Genomic DNA, 16,872 nt, shown 5'->3' on the forward strand with positions numbered 1-16,872 from the left:
GACACCCCACATTTCCGGAGAATTTTCTTTAAGGATGGGAACTGAATTATCTGAAAGAAGGGGATGTAATCTGCAAAACGTCAATTTAGTCTTAGGTGGGCTGGTTTAACTGTGTATTAGGCCACCGGCTGGGCCGCGTACGGGCCTTGTGTTTCCGGTGTGCGCGAGGCCCGCCACCCCCCGCTTCCCCTGCCTGCCAGCCTCATCCCAGCGAACCACCCGGCACGCCATCCGCTGAACCGTCACCGTCTCCCTCCACCTCCGGCCCCGGCGTGGAGCGTAGGAGGACCGTCGGCACTCGTGCTTGGTGTTGTTCGATGGTGAGAAATCCTAACTTGCTTGGGAGGATTTTTCCTAGAGTTTCGTTTTGGGGGGGATTGTTCGCTGCTGCATATGTTTCTCTCGATCGATTCCTAGGATTTATTTGTTGCGCGGTGGAGCACCAGTCCGGCAATCAATCCATCCATGGTTCTGGTTGGGTTCGATTAACTTCTTCGGCGCGCGTTAGGTCATCTCAGTGGATGCCACGGGACTTTGGGCGCGGATGAACTTTAATTTCCAGGAAAAAAAAGGGTTCAACTGAACCCCCTACGCCCCTGTTAATTTCAGGTTACTGTGAAGTCACTGCTTGGTTGTCGCATTGATTGAATTGGACTAAGAATCATATTGCGTAATGGATGTACATTTGGGGGCAACCATGTGGCCTAGGGGTACAGTAAAGGTGGTCAGGGGTTTATGCCCCCAATCTCCTTAGATAGAATAAGAAAAAAAAAATGGAGGTGCATTCAGTCAGCAACCTACTAAGCTCTGGACATTTGACGACATATAGATACGGCATACATGCCCTTTTTTACGAGTGGTGACAGTTACGTTGATATTGCGAATTTTCCTATCTTCTTTATTTGCTCTTGATATAGTATCGTTTTGCTTCACAGGGGAAACCTCTCAGAGTCTAAGCTATTCAGATATTTCTAGGGATGTTGGCTCATGCTCTAGCAATCGATCCCTCAAGGACTTTGCAATGCCCAGCTACTTCAAAGGTGTCAACTGCACCCTTGGGACTTGTCTCTTCGTTGAGTTTCAACAGGGGATGCAAGGAAAAGAACAAAATCTTTATCAATGCGGATAGGTTTAGGTTGGTTTCTTACATTTCGTGTGACTACTGCCTTTTTTTCAAACCTTTCCTCTAGTCCTGCTGTGATAAATACAAATTTTCAACCAAATGCTTCAATGCAGATACACAAAATACAGTACTCCTTTCTGTTATGCACAGAGAAATGCCAGAATCATACCACTGGCAACTGCATCGTTTGGGGACATGGCTGATTCTTCGACTCGTGAGTATTTGCTAACCATGTCTATGACAAGAAGATCTTACATAATCAGTTCATACTTCATACACTGAGATGATGTGGCATTTGTTTTTTCATATTGAGTTTCAGTAACCCTGAGGTATGGCTTTATAAGGAAAAGTTGGTCAGCTCAATAGCTCCTATCAAATTACCAATTTGTTTTAGAGAATAAAATTGATCTTACATGTTAAAATAAACCTTGAATGTTATCATTGCAGAGAACATGAAATTTCGTTAATCACTATCACCTATAACCTATTTGTCCCGGGCTTATTTTATAAATTACATGTACTGCTACTTGCCCTTTCAGTTGTGTTGGCAATGGTTCTTTTGTTAATAGTCATTGAAAATTCTTTTTTAACTACTTGATTTTATTTCAGCCATCTTTCCTAGAATCCATGTGAAGGATCCATATCAGCGTCTTGGAATTAGCAGGGAAGCATCTGAAGAAGAGATTCGAGCTGCCAGGAACTATCTGATAAGCAAGTATGCAGGCCATAAGCCGAGTGTTGATGCAATTGAGTCTGCCCATGACAGGATTATTATGCAGAGTTTCTTTGATAGGAAAAAGCCAAAAATGGACCTCAAGAAAAAATTTAGAGAACTTAGTCAGTCACGTGCAGTCAAAGCTATTCAAGGCAGATTTCAAACACCACGTAGCAAAGTCATTTGGCAGACAGCAATTACTTTTATCTTACTTGGAGCGCTTACGCTTGCTTTTCCTACTGAAGAAGGGCCAACTCTCCAGGTGGCCATATCTTGTGCAGTAAATATCTATTTCATTTATCAGAGGGTCAGAAGTGGATGGCGAGCATTCTTTTATGGGTATGTTCTCTTGTTATATTGTTTGGTTTTATGCCTTTCATCCGTTAAGGATGCAGCTGCATTAATCTACCTTTGTTCCTCATAGTACTATAGCATTTGCTTTTGGGCTCCTGCTTTACGCACCATTTTGGGCTCCTCCTCATAGTACCATATACACAAATTTGGTCTACAAGTACAGTGTAGTAATGTATTAGCATTCTTGTTCCAATTGAAAAAGTTTCTCTTCATCAAAAACCTGAAAATCTAACCTAGTATCCACCCACCACTGGCCTGTCAACTTATGTATCGCCTGTTAGTTGTGCTAAGTAAAATCTATTTCAGCAACACCAAGTTTCCTATGCCCTGCAACGTTTCCACCCAATAAACTGCCTATCTTCCCTCTTCAGCCAGTACAAGTTAGGTATGCAGTGGCACATAGTTTCTTTCCACAGATATATGTGATACACGAAAGCAGTTCTTCATTTTCATAGGCAAGCAAATGCAAATCAGATGATGTCTCACTCGCATCCATGCCTGATGAGTCATGAACTTCTAGCAGATAGCAATGATAAATTACATCATGCATGCGTCCTTCAAAATACGCTGGGAGCTGTATTTATATCTGTAGAGACTGTATTGCAGTGGGCAACGGTAGAGCTTTATCGCTGGTGGTTTGCATTACATGTTGTTAGAGTTTAATAATTGGCTTGATATGTAATATAGGATTTATTGGTTAACTTATAGCACATCTAACATTTTGAGTAAAGGGTAATGTAAACATATACATTTTAGCATTGTAGGTTGTACTGCAGATCAATCTTGATACAAATTACAATTAAAGATGTTACCCGCGAAATAGAAAGTTATGACACTAATGTATGAAGTGGCAAATATAGTTCACGACAGTAGCTGCGAATCCTAAGTGGCCGTTATATTGAGTGTTCAGAGGTTGAGTATCCCTAAAAGAAGATATTATATCTGGCGTTGTGGTGTGAGCATACTTCCTCATCCAATCAAATTCTGTTATAAAGCTTTAGTTTTCTTAACCAGAATTTCCGTGAAGACCTGTTTTGATCTGTTACATCATCCTGGGTGAATTGAAAACTGCGACTTTGAGTGATAATACTAGTAACAGCTTGCATTTTTTGTGGAACTGATAATAACTTGCTAATAGAGATTAAGAGGCAGAATAACAGTGTTGGTTGATGAGAGCATGTTCTACGTTGGCTCGTCTATGTTTCCTTTTAATCAAGTATGTCGGTACCCTGTAGCAGGGATACCCACTCCTACTGCAGTAAAGCAGGACTCGCGTAGTCATCCGTAACTACGCCATAAGGGGTGGGGCAGCCGGGCCCCACGGGTCAGGCTCTTACCTCACCGGGCCAATGGCCCCGGACCCGCTCTCCGCTCCGGGACGGGTCCGGAGACGCCACGTGTCCCTGAGGAGGGGAAGCTCCGAGCCAACAGCCGAAGCCTCGGACCCCCCATAGGGGTCCGGGACCTCCCGCGTCCATCCGGACCTCCCACGCGCGTAGAACCGACATACCGCCGGGGGGGTCCGGAGCCGTCACGTGTCCCGCAGGCGCGGGCGCAGGCGCGGGTCTTCCGCTGGAAGACTCGCCCACCCACCGCATTCAATGCGGGTGGTTGAGGCGTGCTCTGCCGCCGCGGCACGCGGGGCAGCCTTTGACAGGCCTCACTGTAGACTGCATATTACCGAGGTACACAGTGCAGCCGCATGTGCCGCATCCGTGCAGAGCCCGTCTGCCGCATTAAATGGATACGACGGCACGGCACTTTTCCATCATGCCGCAAGCTATACGGCCTGTTCAGCTACGCTGCAGGCAACGCCGCAAACTACACCTTGGCGCCGTTTTGACAAGACAGGGCATGGATATGCTGGACGGAGGATTCCCGCGGGCAGAGCAAGGAAATCCAGGAATGAGATCTCCTTCGCCTGCAACGTCATAATGTATGAACAGTATGTTATACTACATCGATTGGGCCCACCTGTCGGGGACCCAACGGCCATGTACGCGCCTCCCTTGAGATATAAAAGGGAGATGCTCGCTGCACACTACAAGTTTTTACACACAGCCTCAGACTCTCTCGAGACGAAGGGAACACAAGTAATACAACGCACAGTGGACGTAGGGTATTACGCTCCGGCGGCCCGAACCACTCTAAACTTGTTGTGTTCATCGTGTTCTTCCAGCGAGATCGAACTAGTCCTAGCTAACCCCCGAGTACTCACCCTCTGGGCTTAGGCGGGTGCATTACGCCACCCGGCTGTGGGTTTGCACACCACGACAAAGTAGATTGCTATTGCTGAAATTAACATATGTGTCGTAAGGAGTAAAGATTTTTAGCTACGCAATAGACGTTAAGAGGCTAATGCTTCGAGTGGAAAATATAGATTCCAATATTAGTAGTCACAGATCCTAAATGACCATTCTATGGAGTAGAAACAGGTAATTTTCCCTCTTGCAATATATAGTTTTTCCATGCTAGAAGCAAACCACTAACTCTCTGTCCTTGTGGTGTAAACAGTAAGCATATTTCTCTCACTTTAATCAGATTATATTATGAAAGTTTGCTTAACCAGAATATTTGTGAGGACCTGTTTTTATCATTTCCACAGTCCCAAAAAGTATTTTTGCCCATGTATCATATGATGTTCCTTCATAGATCATCTCATTAAGAACCGCCTGCCTGGTTACCGCTGGTTGCTCAGGAGTGTCTGTAGGTCTGTCTACTTACTAATGCGTACTGCTGCCAGTTCATAGTTTTATCGATAAATCGCAATGCTAATGCGTAAGCATACAAAAATTGTGTGCAAATGCTCGCCGATGCAGCCCATGCATTCTGAGATGGCTAGCAGGGTGGGCCAGAGGCTAGTCATTTGTGAATGATCACTGCAACAACTTGCACATTTTAGCCCTCATTTAATTAGATTTGGTCATTTTAAGCTTATTATTATGACAACATTTTGACTTGACAAATGATAATAGAGATGTAAGCAGTAGAAATGTAGCAGCGTTGACTGATAATAGCATGTTCTGAGTGGGCACGTCTACATTTCCTGTCAATTAAGTATAATGGATATTATTGAGATTAACATGTATTGTTCTCATTTGTTTTGGCATCTATTAGCCTTCATCCATGGATGGGTGTGGTTCCTGACCCTGACTTTTCTGTGTTTTTCCAGGTTTGGATCTTTCTTTGCTTCGTGGTTCCTTGGCACCTTCTTGATGGTATCTGTAATTCCACCAATACTGTCAGGCCCAAGAAACTTGGAAGTGAGCACGGCATGTGTTACATATGCCCTCCTTTTCATATCGTCAACCTTCCTGAAGTAAGAAGCCTTGGTATTTTTCCATGTTAGCCTATAATCCTGTGGCAGCCATCAACATGGTATCCTACTTCTGATTACTCCACAATCATCTTCTCCTTTCTTTGTTTCTTCCCAGAGTTGCAAATGCCAGTTCATTGGTGAGTTGATAGTAGTTGTCAGGTTGTAATTTGAGATGTAGAACTGTTTCACCCTGGCCCTTCTTAAGCAGTGAGCCTAACACCTCCTGTAGGCATTTTGGTCGATGTGTTAAACACAGTTTGGTTTTGGATTAGATCATATGAGATAGTATCCATCCGAATTGAAATGCTGATGCAAGCTTCTGACCCGTCCGTCGTCTTTGGATCGACCTCACGCCCCCTCGTTATATTACGACCCATTCTCACCTCACTGGATGCTCCTGCTCAACTGTCCTGATTGCGTTTGCAAGATGGGAACTAGAGGAATATCTTATAGGTTGCTACTTGCGACGCCTGACCTGATCTCGGTGTCTATCGAGTTGGTTGTGCCGGCTTTGTCGTCTCCTAATGTGCCCATTAGACATTAGTACCGGGCTATCAGCTATCCATTCTCTACTGTGGAATCGGCCAGAGTTGCGAAGCCCGTGACCCAGAGGCCGGATCCAATGATGTCTGAAGCGATGGTGATCACTTCTGATCAGACCATTTAGTACTGGTGGGGCCTTGTTATTAGACTATTAATAAATGGCCTGATCCGGCCAGTATAAAGATCACCGGTGTACTCATCAGACCATTACCATTACATCACTTGACTGGTGTGTGTGTGTATAATAATGTCGCTGGTGGTACACGGCTGCTATAATGGACTATTACACATGGTCCACCTAGGGCATAATCAATAGCAGGCCTGCCGCATGTGTAACATGTCCTGTTGTTGCAGGAGATGCCGATGCTGACGCATTGGTCTCTTCACTCTTTTGCAGTAGGGGCGCGTTGCACAGGCGTCGGCCATAGCCTCATATGGGAAGGATATGCCCCCTACCCCCAATCACCTGCCTCGGGAAAGATCTTTATTTTAGCAAGCAAGCACTGTGGAATGGATGAGAGTAGGTGCCACACAATGGTGTTCGTTTTGGTCAGCTACTTTCCGCAGCTACCGCCCAACCAATTGTTCCAAGTATGGTTTCGTGTCGTTGGTCGTTGAGTTTGTGGTCCTCTACTCCTGTGTGATCTTCAGCGCTTCGTCGAATGCAGATCGCGTTTGACGAATGTCACTATCTCCCGTTTCATCGTGGAATTCACCTTTAGGAGCAATGGCGTTTCTGCTACATTTCGGTGGCAACGGTAGCTAGACGATAGGCACGCGTGCACTTTGCTTTCTTTACTTGCCAACAGACTGCTCCTCTTGGGTGGTAATAGGTTATGATCCTAATGCTTTCTTCATAATTCAACTTGATTTTTTTTGTGGAATTCAACTTGATTCTTAACATTTCTAGTTTAAAATTATATATAATTAGAGTTTGATCTTTTAAGGATCCAATTCTTAGACTATCTAGACTAAAAATTAAGACAGGCTCGAGTGACGCCATTTTTTTTTGCACGTCTCGAGATGTTATGCGCGCTACTACTCCAAAGAGCGATGTGGATGGAGGCAACAACGTATGCGCAACCTGCAGTGGCACGCGGCGTCCAACAGATGCGATCGGCGATCCTGTTCATCTGCCGCTCTGTTCTCTTGTCTTGTCTCTTCGGGTTACCGCGCCGGTACCTTCGCCACATGGCCAGCCACCAAGGCGGTCGCGTCCGTGTCGCCGTCGACGATGTGCCCACGCCCTTCCGTTCCCCGACCGCAGCTCCTCGCCGGGCGGCGTCGAGCACCAGTGGTGCGGCGCTGTATGAACCGGAATGTTTCCCAGCGACATCCACCGAGTGAACGAGCACGCAGCGAATCTCGGTGGCCTAGCCGCCTTTCGGCGCCCCCATTTCAGCGTCCCTTGGAGGCCGCTCGTCCAGATGCTGTCGCGATCGGCGCTCCGGCGCACGGCGCCGGTCGTTGCCACGCACTCGCCGTTCCTGTCGCGCGGCCTCCAAGGGACGCCAAGCCTGAGCCGTGCCGTGCCGTGCTACGGCGCTCTGGCATGCGTCACGGTCCCCCCCACCCGTCCGTGTCGCGCCCGGACATGTGAACATGTGTCCGCGTCGCCGGCGCTCGCCGTGCTCATCCGCTTCCCCCGCCCGGGTTCGCCGCGGCGGCGTCACCCGCGCGCGGCCGCGAAATCCAGGAAGTCTCTCTCGTGCCGTCGTGCGTGCGGAGCAATCTGCCGAGAAAGGGAGTGTTTGATGCTTCGGCATGGTAGTTAAGCTCTGCCCGTGTTTGCTACTAGTGCAGTACTAGTAGTTGCCAACCCTTCCAAGGAAAAACTCTCCGGTGCCCGATCCAATCCGCGCAACTCATCGCGTTCACTGGCGTCACTTGCCCCAGCTTCCACGCCCAAACCTCCGTACCTACAGGTAGCAAGAAAGGTAACCAAACAAAGACGCGAAAAACAAAAGGCATCTAGAGAAGGGAGGTGACGTGCAGCAACGATCCAAAACGTCCAGGTTATCGGTTCGCCGGCCGGTCGCGGCCGGCCACTTCGCCCCCGCGTTGTCTTCCTCCCCGCCGCGCGCAGAGGGGGGCTCCGTTCGGCGGTTCCGACATGGGCGGCATCCCCCGGTCGGCGTCGTCGGCGCGCGCACGCCGCAAGGGACAAGACCCCGAGTTGAGACTTGAGAGGCGCCTTTCGTTGCCGAGCGTGCACGCGTACACACGTACACGACGCGACAGTGCCACCAAGAGGACGCTAACGCCCGGGACGCTGGGGGTGTTGCCTTGCCTCGCCTCAGATACGCCGCACAGGATCGGTGACAACGGCGACGTTGCACCTGCTGAAGCTGATCTGATCTGCATCGGCGGCAGGCCGGCAGCTCGTGCGAGCTCTGAACATTCCGACGCGCAGCAGTCGCGTTCTTTGTCCGTTTTCGGCAGAACGAAATAGACTGCAGGGCCGTCACAGTCTCACGGATCTTGGCATGGCCTGCTATGCTCAACAGCCCGGGGAGATTCGAGGCGGTCAGAATATCTAGCCGTCCTCGGTCCTCCAGCTCCAGCCTCGGCGGCGTCAGAATAGGGTTAGTTCCAAAATTTCTGTCTCCAAACTTCACTATTCACTTATCACAACAAATTTTTTGTTTCATACATAGAGCATTAAATATAGGTAAATAAAAAAACTAATTGCATAATTTTGATGTACACAACGAGACGAATCTTTTGAGCCTAGTTAGGTCATGGTAGAACAACAATTACCACAAACAAATGAAAAGTGCTACAATATGCTATAATGTCTAATGTGGTCCTTTTTATCACCATTTTACGGATCTAAACACAGTATAGGTAGTACTATGGAAGGAACTATGATCCAGTTCCAGTAAAAGAAACTCTGATGCGATTGCTTCTGAACTGTTGGACGCACGGTCGTCAGCCACGAGTAGCAGTGGAGTGGAGTGGATAATTTTGGTTCCTGCGGGCGTGGATACTGGATAGGGTTCGGCATGTGTGGTATTTCAGACGTGTGGGATTGTCCATGGAGCACCGACCGCCATTAACGTGGTTGGGAGGTGAGCTGCAGCCCAACCACCATGGCTGGCTCGCAGCTGCTCGCGACGAGGACCGGTGGTGGTGTCGTTTGACTCCGAAGCCTGCGGGCGCGGGGTCTCGGACTCTCGGTGGGTTAGTCTGGGTTTCGGCGTTGCCGTTCTGGATCAGTTCTCGGACAAGCAGACGCGTCTTGTCTTGTGGCCGGCCACCATCTCCGTCCGTGCTAGTAGTAGTTTCAGGCGCTAGTCAATGTTATGGACCGGGGATAAGATGGAGAGCCCCTGATCAGTAGACAATAGGATTGGAGCTTTTTGACTTTAGTGAGGTCGAGCTGCTTGCTACCTGTCTGCTTTTCTTCTGTTGGTCGGTTAGGCACGATTGGAGTATTATTTCTCTTGAAATAAAATGGACCTCGGTACATTTATGATTTGTAGCAATACACAAACAATTATTGGTCTGTGGATCCATAAAATTTACAAACACCTGTATGTGCATGTCACAGAATGAAGTTCATGTCGAGCTCGTGTGTCGCTCGAGGGTTTCTGCAGCCTCGGAAATACAAGCACTTTGCTGGGAGTAGCAGTTGCCTCACATGGTTCCCATGAATAGAAACAAAAGTGCTAGCGGAAAAAAAATCAAATAACTAGTACAAAGCTTGTCCAAGAAAACCTCTACTAGCCAGATTGAATCAAATAGCACAAAAGAAGCACTCCAAAAGTGCCCCGGCCCGGGCGGCCAAATCCACATCCACATCCACATCATATTGCAGGTCATGCTCTCGTAGTCTCTCGTGCGGACCTTGGCCTACAATTTTTCGATCAGAAAAAAAAAGAATCTCAAGAGACTTTGTTACACCGTACAGTTTGTGCGTGGAAGAGAAGTCTGCTACAAAAGCAGCAGCCCAAATGGACAAGTCCACATTGTATTTTACTGTAGGGCAGGGCAGGAGGTAACTGCTCGAGCACGGAGAATGAAAGCACGACCGCCGTAGCCCTTGGCCTACAATCTTTTTTCCCCGTGCCGTCTCGCTCCCTCCTGCCTGCCCTCTGGACGTGCCACGCCCACTTTCACTCTCTCCCCTGACCTGACCTGAGGAGACGAGACGCAGCACACGAGTGCGCCGTGCGGCGCGCGGCGGCACCCGGGGCCCTGCCCAGCTTTCGTACGACGCGTCAACCATTCCATTTCCCACCGCCGCCCCTGACCTGACCAGACCTACCACCACCTTTCTCGCTCCGACCCCCCGGCCAAGTTCAGACGACCCCCAGGCGGAACACGGATGAGCCCGGCCAGACAAGATGATGCTCGAGCTCGTGCCACAGCGCGCTCGCACACTCGGGCCGGATGCGCCGCATGATACGCGGCACCACCTACCACTAGCAGCTAGGCGCGACGGGAAGCGACAACGCCACCGAGTGCTAGCACAGTAGAGCCCGGCGCCGGCTGGTGCAACCTCGAACAAGCGACAACGCCGGCCAGGCCCCCCTGTCGATCACTGGCGCGCTCGCTCACGGGCTCATCACGGCGGGGCGGCACCACCGGGCCGAGCCCGAGCAGAGCAGTAGCCTTTCCGCTTTTCTTTTCTTTTCTTTATTCCTGTGCGCCGACGCCCCGGCGACACATGCACGGGGGAAGGAGAGCGGCCGGTGTCGCTGAGGTGGTAGGCAACAAAGATGTGGCAGCGTTACTAGACCCCGCCCACGCCGTGTGTACCACCCAACCATCGCGCCCCTCCTCCATTTCCAGGCAGCAGCCGAGCGAGCGATCTCTTCCCCATCGCCTCATCTTGCTTTGTTCCATCGGCGGGAGCAGCCGCGTTCCCGGACGCCGGGGTGGGCAGGAACCGCCGGCCCCGGACACGGAAAAGCAGGGCTCCCTGACCAACCGCCGCGGACCGTCTCCATTTTTAACCGCGCCGCGGCGGGCACCACCGCCGTCTCCACCGCACCGGAACGCGCCGCGCGGGAAATAACAAGGCCGGAAAGCGATCAGATCGGCCGCGGCGAGGGCGCGGGGGCACCGCGAGCGACCTGCCGCGCCCGCGCTCCGTCCCGTGGCAGCCGGGTCGACCGTCGTCCGGACCGCGACGAGGGGAGGTTTCCTTTTCGTTTCTTTTCCTCTCCTTCGCGTGCCGCCCCCACCACCGAGCGACTCCTCCACCCCTGTGGCCAGTGGTGACCTCCGCCCCCGCGCTCACTCCACCTCCAGCCTCCAGCTGCTGCTACTCTACTAATACTGAATACCCGGGCGGTGCGGGCTCTGCCTTTAGCTACCACACCGAACGCGCCGCGTCCCGGAGGAGGAGGAGGCGGTGCTCTTTGTCTCTTCTACCTTCCTCCTTTCCTCCTCCCGCGGCGGGCGGCGGCGGCGGCGGCAATGGCGGCCACCGCGCTGCTCCTTTCCGCGGCGGCGGTGGTGCTGCTATGCCTCGCGGGCGGCTCGCGGGCGACCAACGTGACGTACGACCACCGCGCGCTGGTCATCGACGGCGTGCGCCGAGTGCTCGTCTCGGGATCCATCCACTACCCGCGGAGCACCCCCGACGTGCGCATTTCGCCCTCGCTCTGCCTGTGTGTTCTTGGTGGGCGAGACCGCGAGAGCGGCGTTCGTCGATACTATTGCTAACACCGGCATGTCGCCGGCGGCGGCGGCGGCTCTGGTGCTTGTTGCAGATGTGGCCGGGGCTGATCCAGAAGGCCAAGGACGGCGGCCTGGACGTCATCGAGACCTACGTCTTCTGGGACATCCACGAGCCCGTCCGGGGACAGGCACGTAGAAACACTACCACACTGCTGCTGTCAGTTATTCTCTAGTATCTTTAGTATCTTTTTTTTTTCACCTCTCCTAATCATCAGCTCCTGCTCCTGGCCGCCATCATGTGTCGAAGGGTGTTTGCTTCCTCTGCACCCTATGCTTTATTCTGATCTTTTCTCTGCTCCATCCTGCGGTTCCTTTGCTTCTCGTGCCGTGCTTGTTACCGTTACTTTTCCAAGAAGAATTGTTACACCACTTGAGTGATGAGTCTGACGGGCAAGCGGTGACCGACAATGGCAGTACGACTTCGAGGGCCGCAAGGACCTGGCCGCGTTCGTCAAGGCCGTCGCCGACGCCGGCCTCTACGTGCACCTCCGCATCGGGCCCTACGTCTGCGCCGAGTGGAACTACGGGTCAGCACTCAGCAGCTCGCTCGTCCAATCTGAATTCTTCGAAGAAGACGATCGACGACGACTGAAAACCCGGCTCGCTGTTTGTGTTCAAAATCATGTGCAGGGGCTTCCCGCTGTGGCTGCACTTCATCCCCGGCGTCAAGTTCCGCACCGACAACGAGCCCTTCAAGGCGGAGATGCAGCGCTTCACCGCCAAGGTGGTGGACACCATGAAGGGGGCGGGCCTCTACGCGTCCCAGGGCGGGCCCATCATCCTGTCACAGGTATTGCCGCCGTGCCCCTGCCCCGCCGCCGTGCTCGTCGCGGCGGACACCATGCGCTCGTGCTGACGACGACGACGCTTGTGGCGTGGGCAGATCGAGAACGAGTACGGCAACATCGACTCGGCGTACGGGGCGGCCGGGAAGGCGTACATGCGGTGGGCGGCCGGGATGGCCGTCTCGCTCGACACCGGCGTGCCCTGGGTCATGTGCCAGCAGGCCGACGCGCCGGACCCCCTCGTACGTGTCCGTCTTGTACAATTTCCAACGGCACGGAACGGAATGAATGGCCTGCCTCTGCCTGTGCCTGACCACACCGGCACCGCGCGAGGTGGATGCGAATGAAATCGTGGTGCATCGCGTGCAGATCAACACCTGCAACGGCTTCTACTGCGACGGGTTCACGCCCAACTCCGCGGCCAAGCCCAAGATGTGGACCGAGAACTGGAGCGGCTGGTTCCTCTCCTTCGGCGGCGCCGTCCCCTACCGCCCCGCCGAGGACCTCGCCTTCGCCGTCGCGCGCTTCTACCAGCGCGGCGGCACCTTCCAGAACTACTACATGGTATGGTAGCATAGCAACTCCTCCTGCTGCCGTGCCAGCCTGCTGCTCCACGAGACCACGACCAAATGCAGGAGCAGTTAGGGCGCGCATTGACGCTGGCAGTCGCCCCTGCTGGAGCATTTCTGACTCTGGATCTTGTCCCCGCAGTACCATGGCGGGACCAACCTGGATCGCAGCGCAGGGGGACCCTTCATCGCCACGAGCTACGACTACGATGCACCCATCGACGAGTACGGTAAGAAGCTTTCAGCTTGCCTCGTCAGGTCTGCTTTTGTTTCGGGCTCGTGGACTTTTTTTTTTTCTTTTGACATGTATGTGATCCCACCAATATATGTTATATTGCATCACCTGTACTCGTATAGCTTTTGAAGAAAAAAAAAAGCTTGTTGGAATCCTTGTGTCAGAAATTAGAATGCCTTCAACTACTCCCAACTATGTTCAGGCGATGACAAATTGGCATGTCACATTAGCATGGATAAAGGGTCAAGGAGACAGATATTTTATTTCCCCAAAAAAACATATTCGCTGATGATTTATCTGCCCACTTTTCAATATGTGATTCAGGACTAGTCAGGCAGCCGAAGTGGGGCCACTTGAGGGATGTGCACAAGGCCATAAAGCTCTGCGAGCCAGCGCTCATAGCAACTGATCCATCATACATTTCTCTAGGTCAAAACGCTGAGGTAAGCCCCGTCTTGCAAAAGCATCCTACCTTTTTTTTTTTAGGGAAAACGCCTTTTGAATGACAAAAGGAGAAAGACAAACGTTCAGTATTTGCACAGATGAAGCGAATCTTGCACTTAAGAAAAGATTTACCTTCGCTGTCTGGTCGGGTATATAACTATGTCGCCATTCTTCTATCTTCAGGCAGCTGTATACAAGGCCGGTTCAGTTTGCGCCGCGTTCCTTGCTAACATAGATGGTCAATCCGACAAAACTGTCACATTCAATGGCAAGATGTACAAGCTCCCTGCGTGGTCCGTCAGCATCCTTCCTGACTGCAAGAATGTGGTGCTGAACACGGCTCAGGTATATCCAGTTACACAAACTTGCTTGCACTTGTGCTTTGGGAAAGAAAATCGACCGTTAACTGATTCAGAGATACGCGTGGCTATAATTTCCAGATCAACTCTCAAGTGACAAGTTCAGAAATGAGGTACTTGGAGTCGAGTACTGTAGCATCAGATGGCTCTTTCACCACGCCAGAACTCGCAGTATCTGGCTGGAGCTATGCCATAGAACCTGTTGGTATCACAAAGGATAATGCATTGACAAAAGCTGGACTGATGGAGCAGATAAACACCACAGCAGATGCCAGTGACTTCCTCTGGTACTCAACAAGGTACTCCATGCCATCCTGTGATTATGCATATGGTAGTGTGCACTGACAAAAAAAATACTCACAATTTGTGATATTGATGTAACCTGTGCAGCATTACTGTTAAAGGTGATGAACCTTATCTAAATGGCAGCCAATCCAATCTGCTTGTAAGCTCACTTGGGCATGTTCTTCAGGTCTACGTGAATGGTAAAATTGCAGGTACTGCCAGAGATGATAGCATAAATTCCAGCTGATTTCCAAGATCATTTGTCTTTCATACATAAATCATATTTGTGTTCTGAAATACAAGTGCCAAAATCTTACCAGGAAGCGCTCAAGGTAGTGCTAGCAGCTCACTCATCTCCTGGCAGAAATCAATTACACTTGTACCTGGGAAGAACAAAATAGATCTTCTGAGTGCAACAGTTGGGCTGTCGGTAATTATCTTTCATCTTTACAAAAGATGCAAGATGAAATATTCTATTCCATTTTGCAATATTTGGTTTGGTGTAACAGTTTTATGACATCCATTTCTTTTTGACATCTCTGTTCGTACAGAATTATGGTGCATTCTTTGACCTGGTAGGTGCTGGAATTACTGGGCCAGTAAAGCTGAGTGGACCAAATGGTGCACTCGATCTGTCTTCTGCACAATGGACATACCAGGTAGCCTAAACTGTACTTTCGAGCTCAATTAGACCAAAGTGTAGTACGATTCACATTTATTAATGATAACTTGATACATCAGATTGGACTCAGAGGTGAAGATTTGCACCTGTATGATCCCTCAGAGGCCTCACCAGAATGGGTCTCATCCAATGCTTATCCAATCAACCAACCACTAATTTGGTACAAGGTCAGTATGATCATCTGACCATGAAACCAATTCATATAAGGCATTCAAATGGACCCAGAACGGGCTCAAAGACAAGATATATACATTATATTTGTTTGGCTAATCCATTCCCTTTTGTTGTTGCCTTGGGTCGATGCACTAATTGCAATTCTCCAAACGCAGACAAAATTCACAGCCCCTGCAGGTGATGATCCTGTTGCCATTGACTTCACAGGATTGGGGAAAGGTGAAGCCTGGGTGAACGGGCAAAGCATTGGTCGATACTGGCCAACAAATATAGCTCCACAGAGCGGCTGTGTTAACTCGTGCAACTATAGAGGATCCTACACTTCGAGCAAATGCCTCAAGAAGTGTGGGCAGCCATCACAGACTTTGTAAGACTTCCACAGTCCCCCACAATATGCTCTGTAATATTTTTCAATAATCCTTTTTGTTCCCAACATGCAGAGCCGGTTCCAGTATTTCAATTATGTTGATTTTATACATTCTCCTCTGAAGATCCTTCTGGGAAAAAGTAACATATAGGTCTTAATAGCAATTCACTTTTCTGACAATTTAAACACAACTAGATCTTTCAGTACTGAAACTATGACAAATAGAGGCATGCGGCTTCACAGTACTAATGCATACTGTGATGCTGAGCACTCTGGTCGTATGTTCTGATGATGCACAACAATATATAGCAACTGCAAGAACTGAATGAGTATTGACTTATTGGATTTCTTACCTTGTTAAATAGGTACCATGTTCCCCGTTCGTTTCTCCAACCAGGCAGCAATGATATAGTCCTTTTCGAGCAGTTCGGTGGTGACCCAAGCAAGATATCCTTTGTGACAAGGCAGACAGGAAGTTTATGCACACAAGTGTCAGAAGCGCATCCAGCCCAAATTGATAGCTGGATTTCTTCTCAACAGAAGATGCAGAGATCTGGACCTGCACTTCGCCTGGAATGCCCGAAAGAAGGTCAGGTCATCAGCAGCATCAAGTTTGCAAGCTTTGGGACACCAAGCGGCACATGCGGGAGCTACAGCCATAGCGAATGCAGCAGCGCTCAGGCTCTCTCAGTAGTTCAGGAGGTAACTACAAGCTGATCCATTATCATCTCTTGATATGTCAACTGATTCTTATGTTTTGCTGATATTATTGTTACTGGGATCTCTGTAGGCCTGTATCGGGGTGAGCAGCTGCAGCATTCCAGTGTCATCAAATTACTTTGGAGATCCATGCACAGGGGTCACAAAAAGCCTTGCGGTTGAGGCTGCATGTTCATGACATGTCTGATAAAAATATTTGTTCATAGGAAGCAAAATCAATTGGAGAAGGTGAAACCTTCTCTGTGTAGGCAAGCAGGCAAAAAGGAATAAATGTTCCGGGTTCCCATGCTGGTCAAAAGGAATAAATATTCCCTACATTGCTACATCCAAGCTATTAGATAGTGCGCTTAGAAAGGGTTATTCTTGTTAAGATGATAAATTCATCCATGACAATGAAGGTGATCCTTTTGTAATCCTTCTTAAGAAAAGAACTTTTACTTCAATCAAATTTAATTACAGTTCGAAAAAAAGTTTGAATTACACTTCTCAGCAACTTTTCAGTTTTGT

General features: G+C 49.9%; 2 protein-coding genes across 4 annotated transcripts; both read left to right on the forward strand.

Annotated features, from left to right (window-relative positions):
• The first annotated feature begins 142 nt into the window (after nt 1–142).
• LOC120690904 (protein CHAPERONE-LIKE PROTEIN OF POR1, chloroplastic-like) lies at nt 143–5,821 on the forward strand. 3 transcript variants are annotated; one of them, XM_039973792.1, is made up of 6 exons: nt 201–320; nt 418–609; nt 936–1,135; nt 1,237–1,337; nt 1,733–2,177; nt 5,365–5,821. In XM_039973792.1, the coding sequence occupies exons 3-6, from the start codon at nt 978–980 to the stop codon at nt 5,513–5,515; spliced, it is 855 nt and encodes a 284-aa protein (XP_039829726.1). In that variant the 5' UTR covers nt 201–320; nt 418–609; nt 936–977; the 3' UTR covers nt 5,516–5,821. The 3 variants fall into 3 exon arrangements, with proteins under 3 accessions (XP_039829727.1, XP_039829725.1, XP_039829726.1); XM_039973793.1 differs by lacking the exon at nt 418–609 and having other exon boundaries at nt 143–320; XM_039973791.1 differs by having other exon boundaries at nt 190–609.
• A 5,047-nt stretch (nt 5,822–10,868) lies between these two features.
• LOC120690929 (beta-galactosidase 6) lies at nt 10,869–16,847 on the forward strand. Its single transcript, XM_039973847.1, has 17 exons — nt 10,869–11,649; nt 11,778–11,873; nt 12,160–12,272; nt 12,376–12,535; nt 12,629–12,772; nt 12,900–13,094; nt 13,242–13,329; nt 13,659–13,777; nt 13,962–14,123; nt 14,219–14,436; nt 14,528–14,634; nt 14,743–14,852; nt 14,974–15,081; nt 15,164–15,271; nt 15,434–15,645; nt 16,011–16,347; nt 16,436–16,847. The coding sequence occupies exons 1-17, from the start codon at nt 11,482–11,484 to the stop codon at nt 16,541–16,543; spliced, it is 2,553 nt and encodes an 850-aa protein (XP_039829781.1). The 5' UTR covers nt 10,869–11,481; the 3' UTR covers nt 16,544–16,847.
• The last annotated feature ends 25 nt before the right edge of the window (nt 16,848–16,872 follow it).

Source organism: Panicum virgatum, chromosome 9N, assembly GCF_016808335.1.
Source record: "Panicum virgatum strain AP13 chromosome 9N, P.virgatum_v5, whole genome shotgun sequence".
NCBI classification, from domain to species: domain Eukaryota; kingdom Viridiplantae; phylum Streptophyta; class Magnoliopsida; order Poales; family Poaceae; genus Panicum; species Panicum virgatum.

Coding starts and splice junctions, on each gene's coding strand:
- LOC120690904 (XM_039973793.1), top strand. CDS start 978: ATGTTGGCTCATGCTCTAGCAATCGATCCCTCAAGGACTTTGCAATGC. Junction 1,136..1,236: donor ATCAATGCGGATAGGTTTAG/GTTGGTTTCTTA, acceptor GCTTCAATGCAG/ATACACAAAATACAGTACTC. Junction 1,338..1,732: donor CATGGCTGATTCTTCGACTC/GTGAGTATTTGC, acceptor ATTTTATTTCAG/CCATCTTTCCTAGAATCCAT.
- LOC120690929 (XM_039973847.1), top strand. CDS start 11,482: ATGGCGGCCACCGCGCTGCTCCTTTCCGCGGCGGCGGTGGTGCTGCTA. Junction 13,778..13,961: donor CTCTAGGTCAAAACGCTGAG/GTAAGCCCCGTC, acceptor TTCTATCTTCAG/GCAGCTGTATACAAGGCCGG. Junction 14,635..14,742: donor CGTGAATGGTAAAATTGCAG/GTACTGCCAGAG, acceptor AAATCTTACCAG/GAAGCGCTCAAGGTAGTGCT.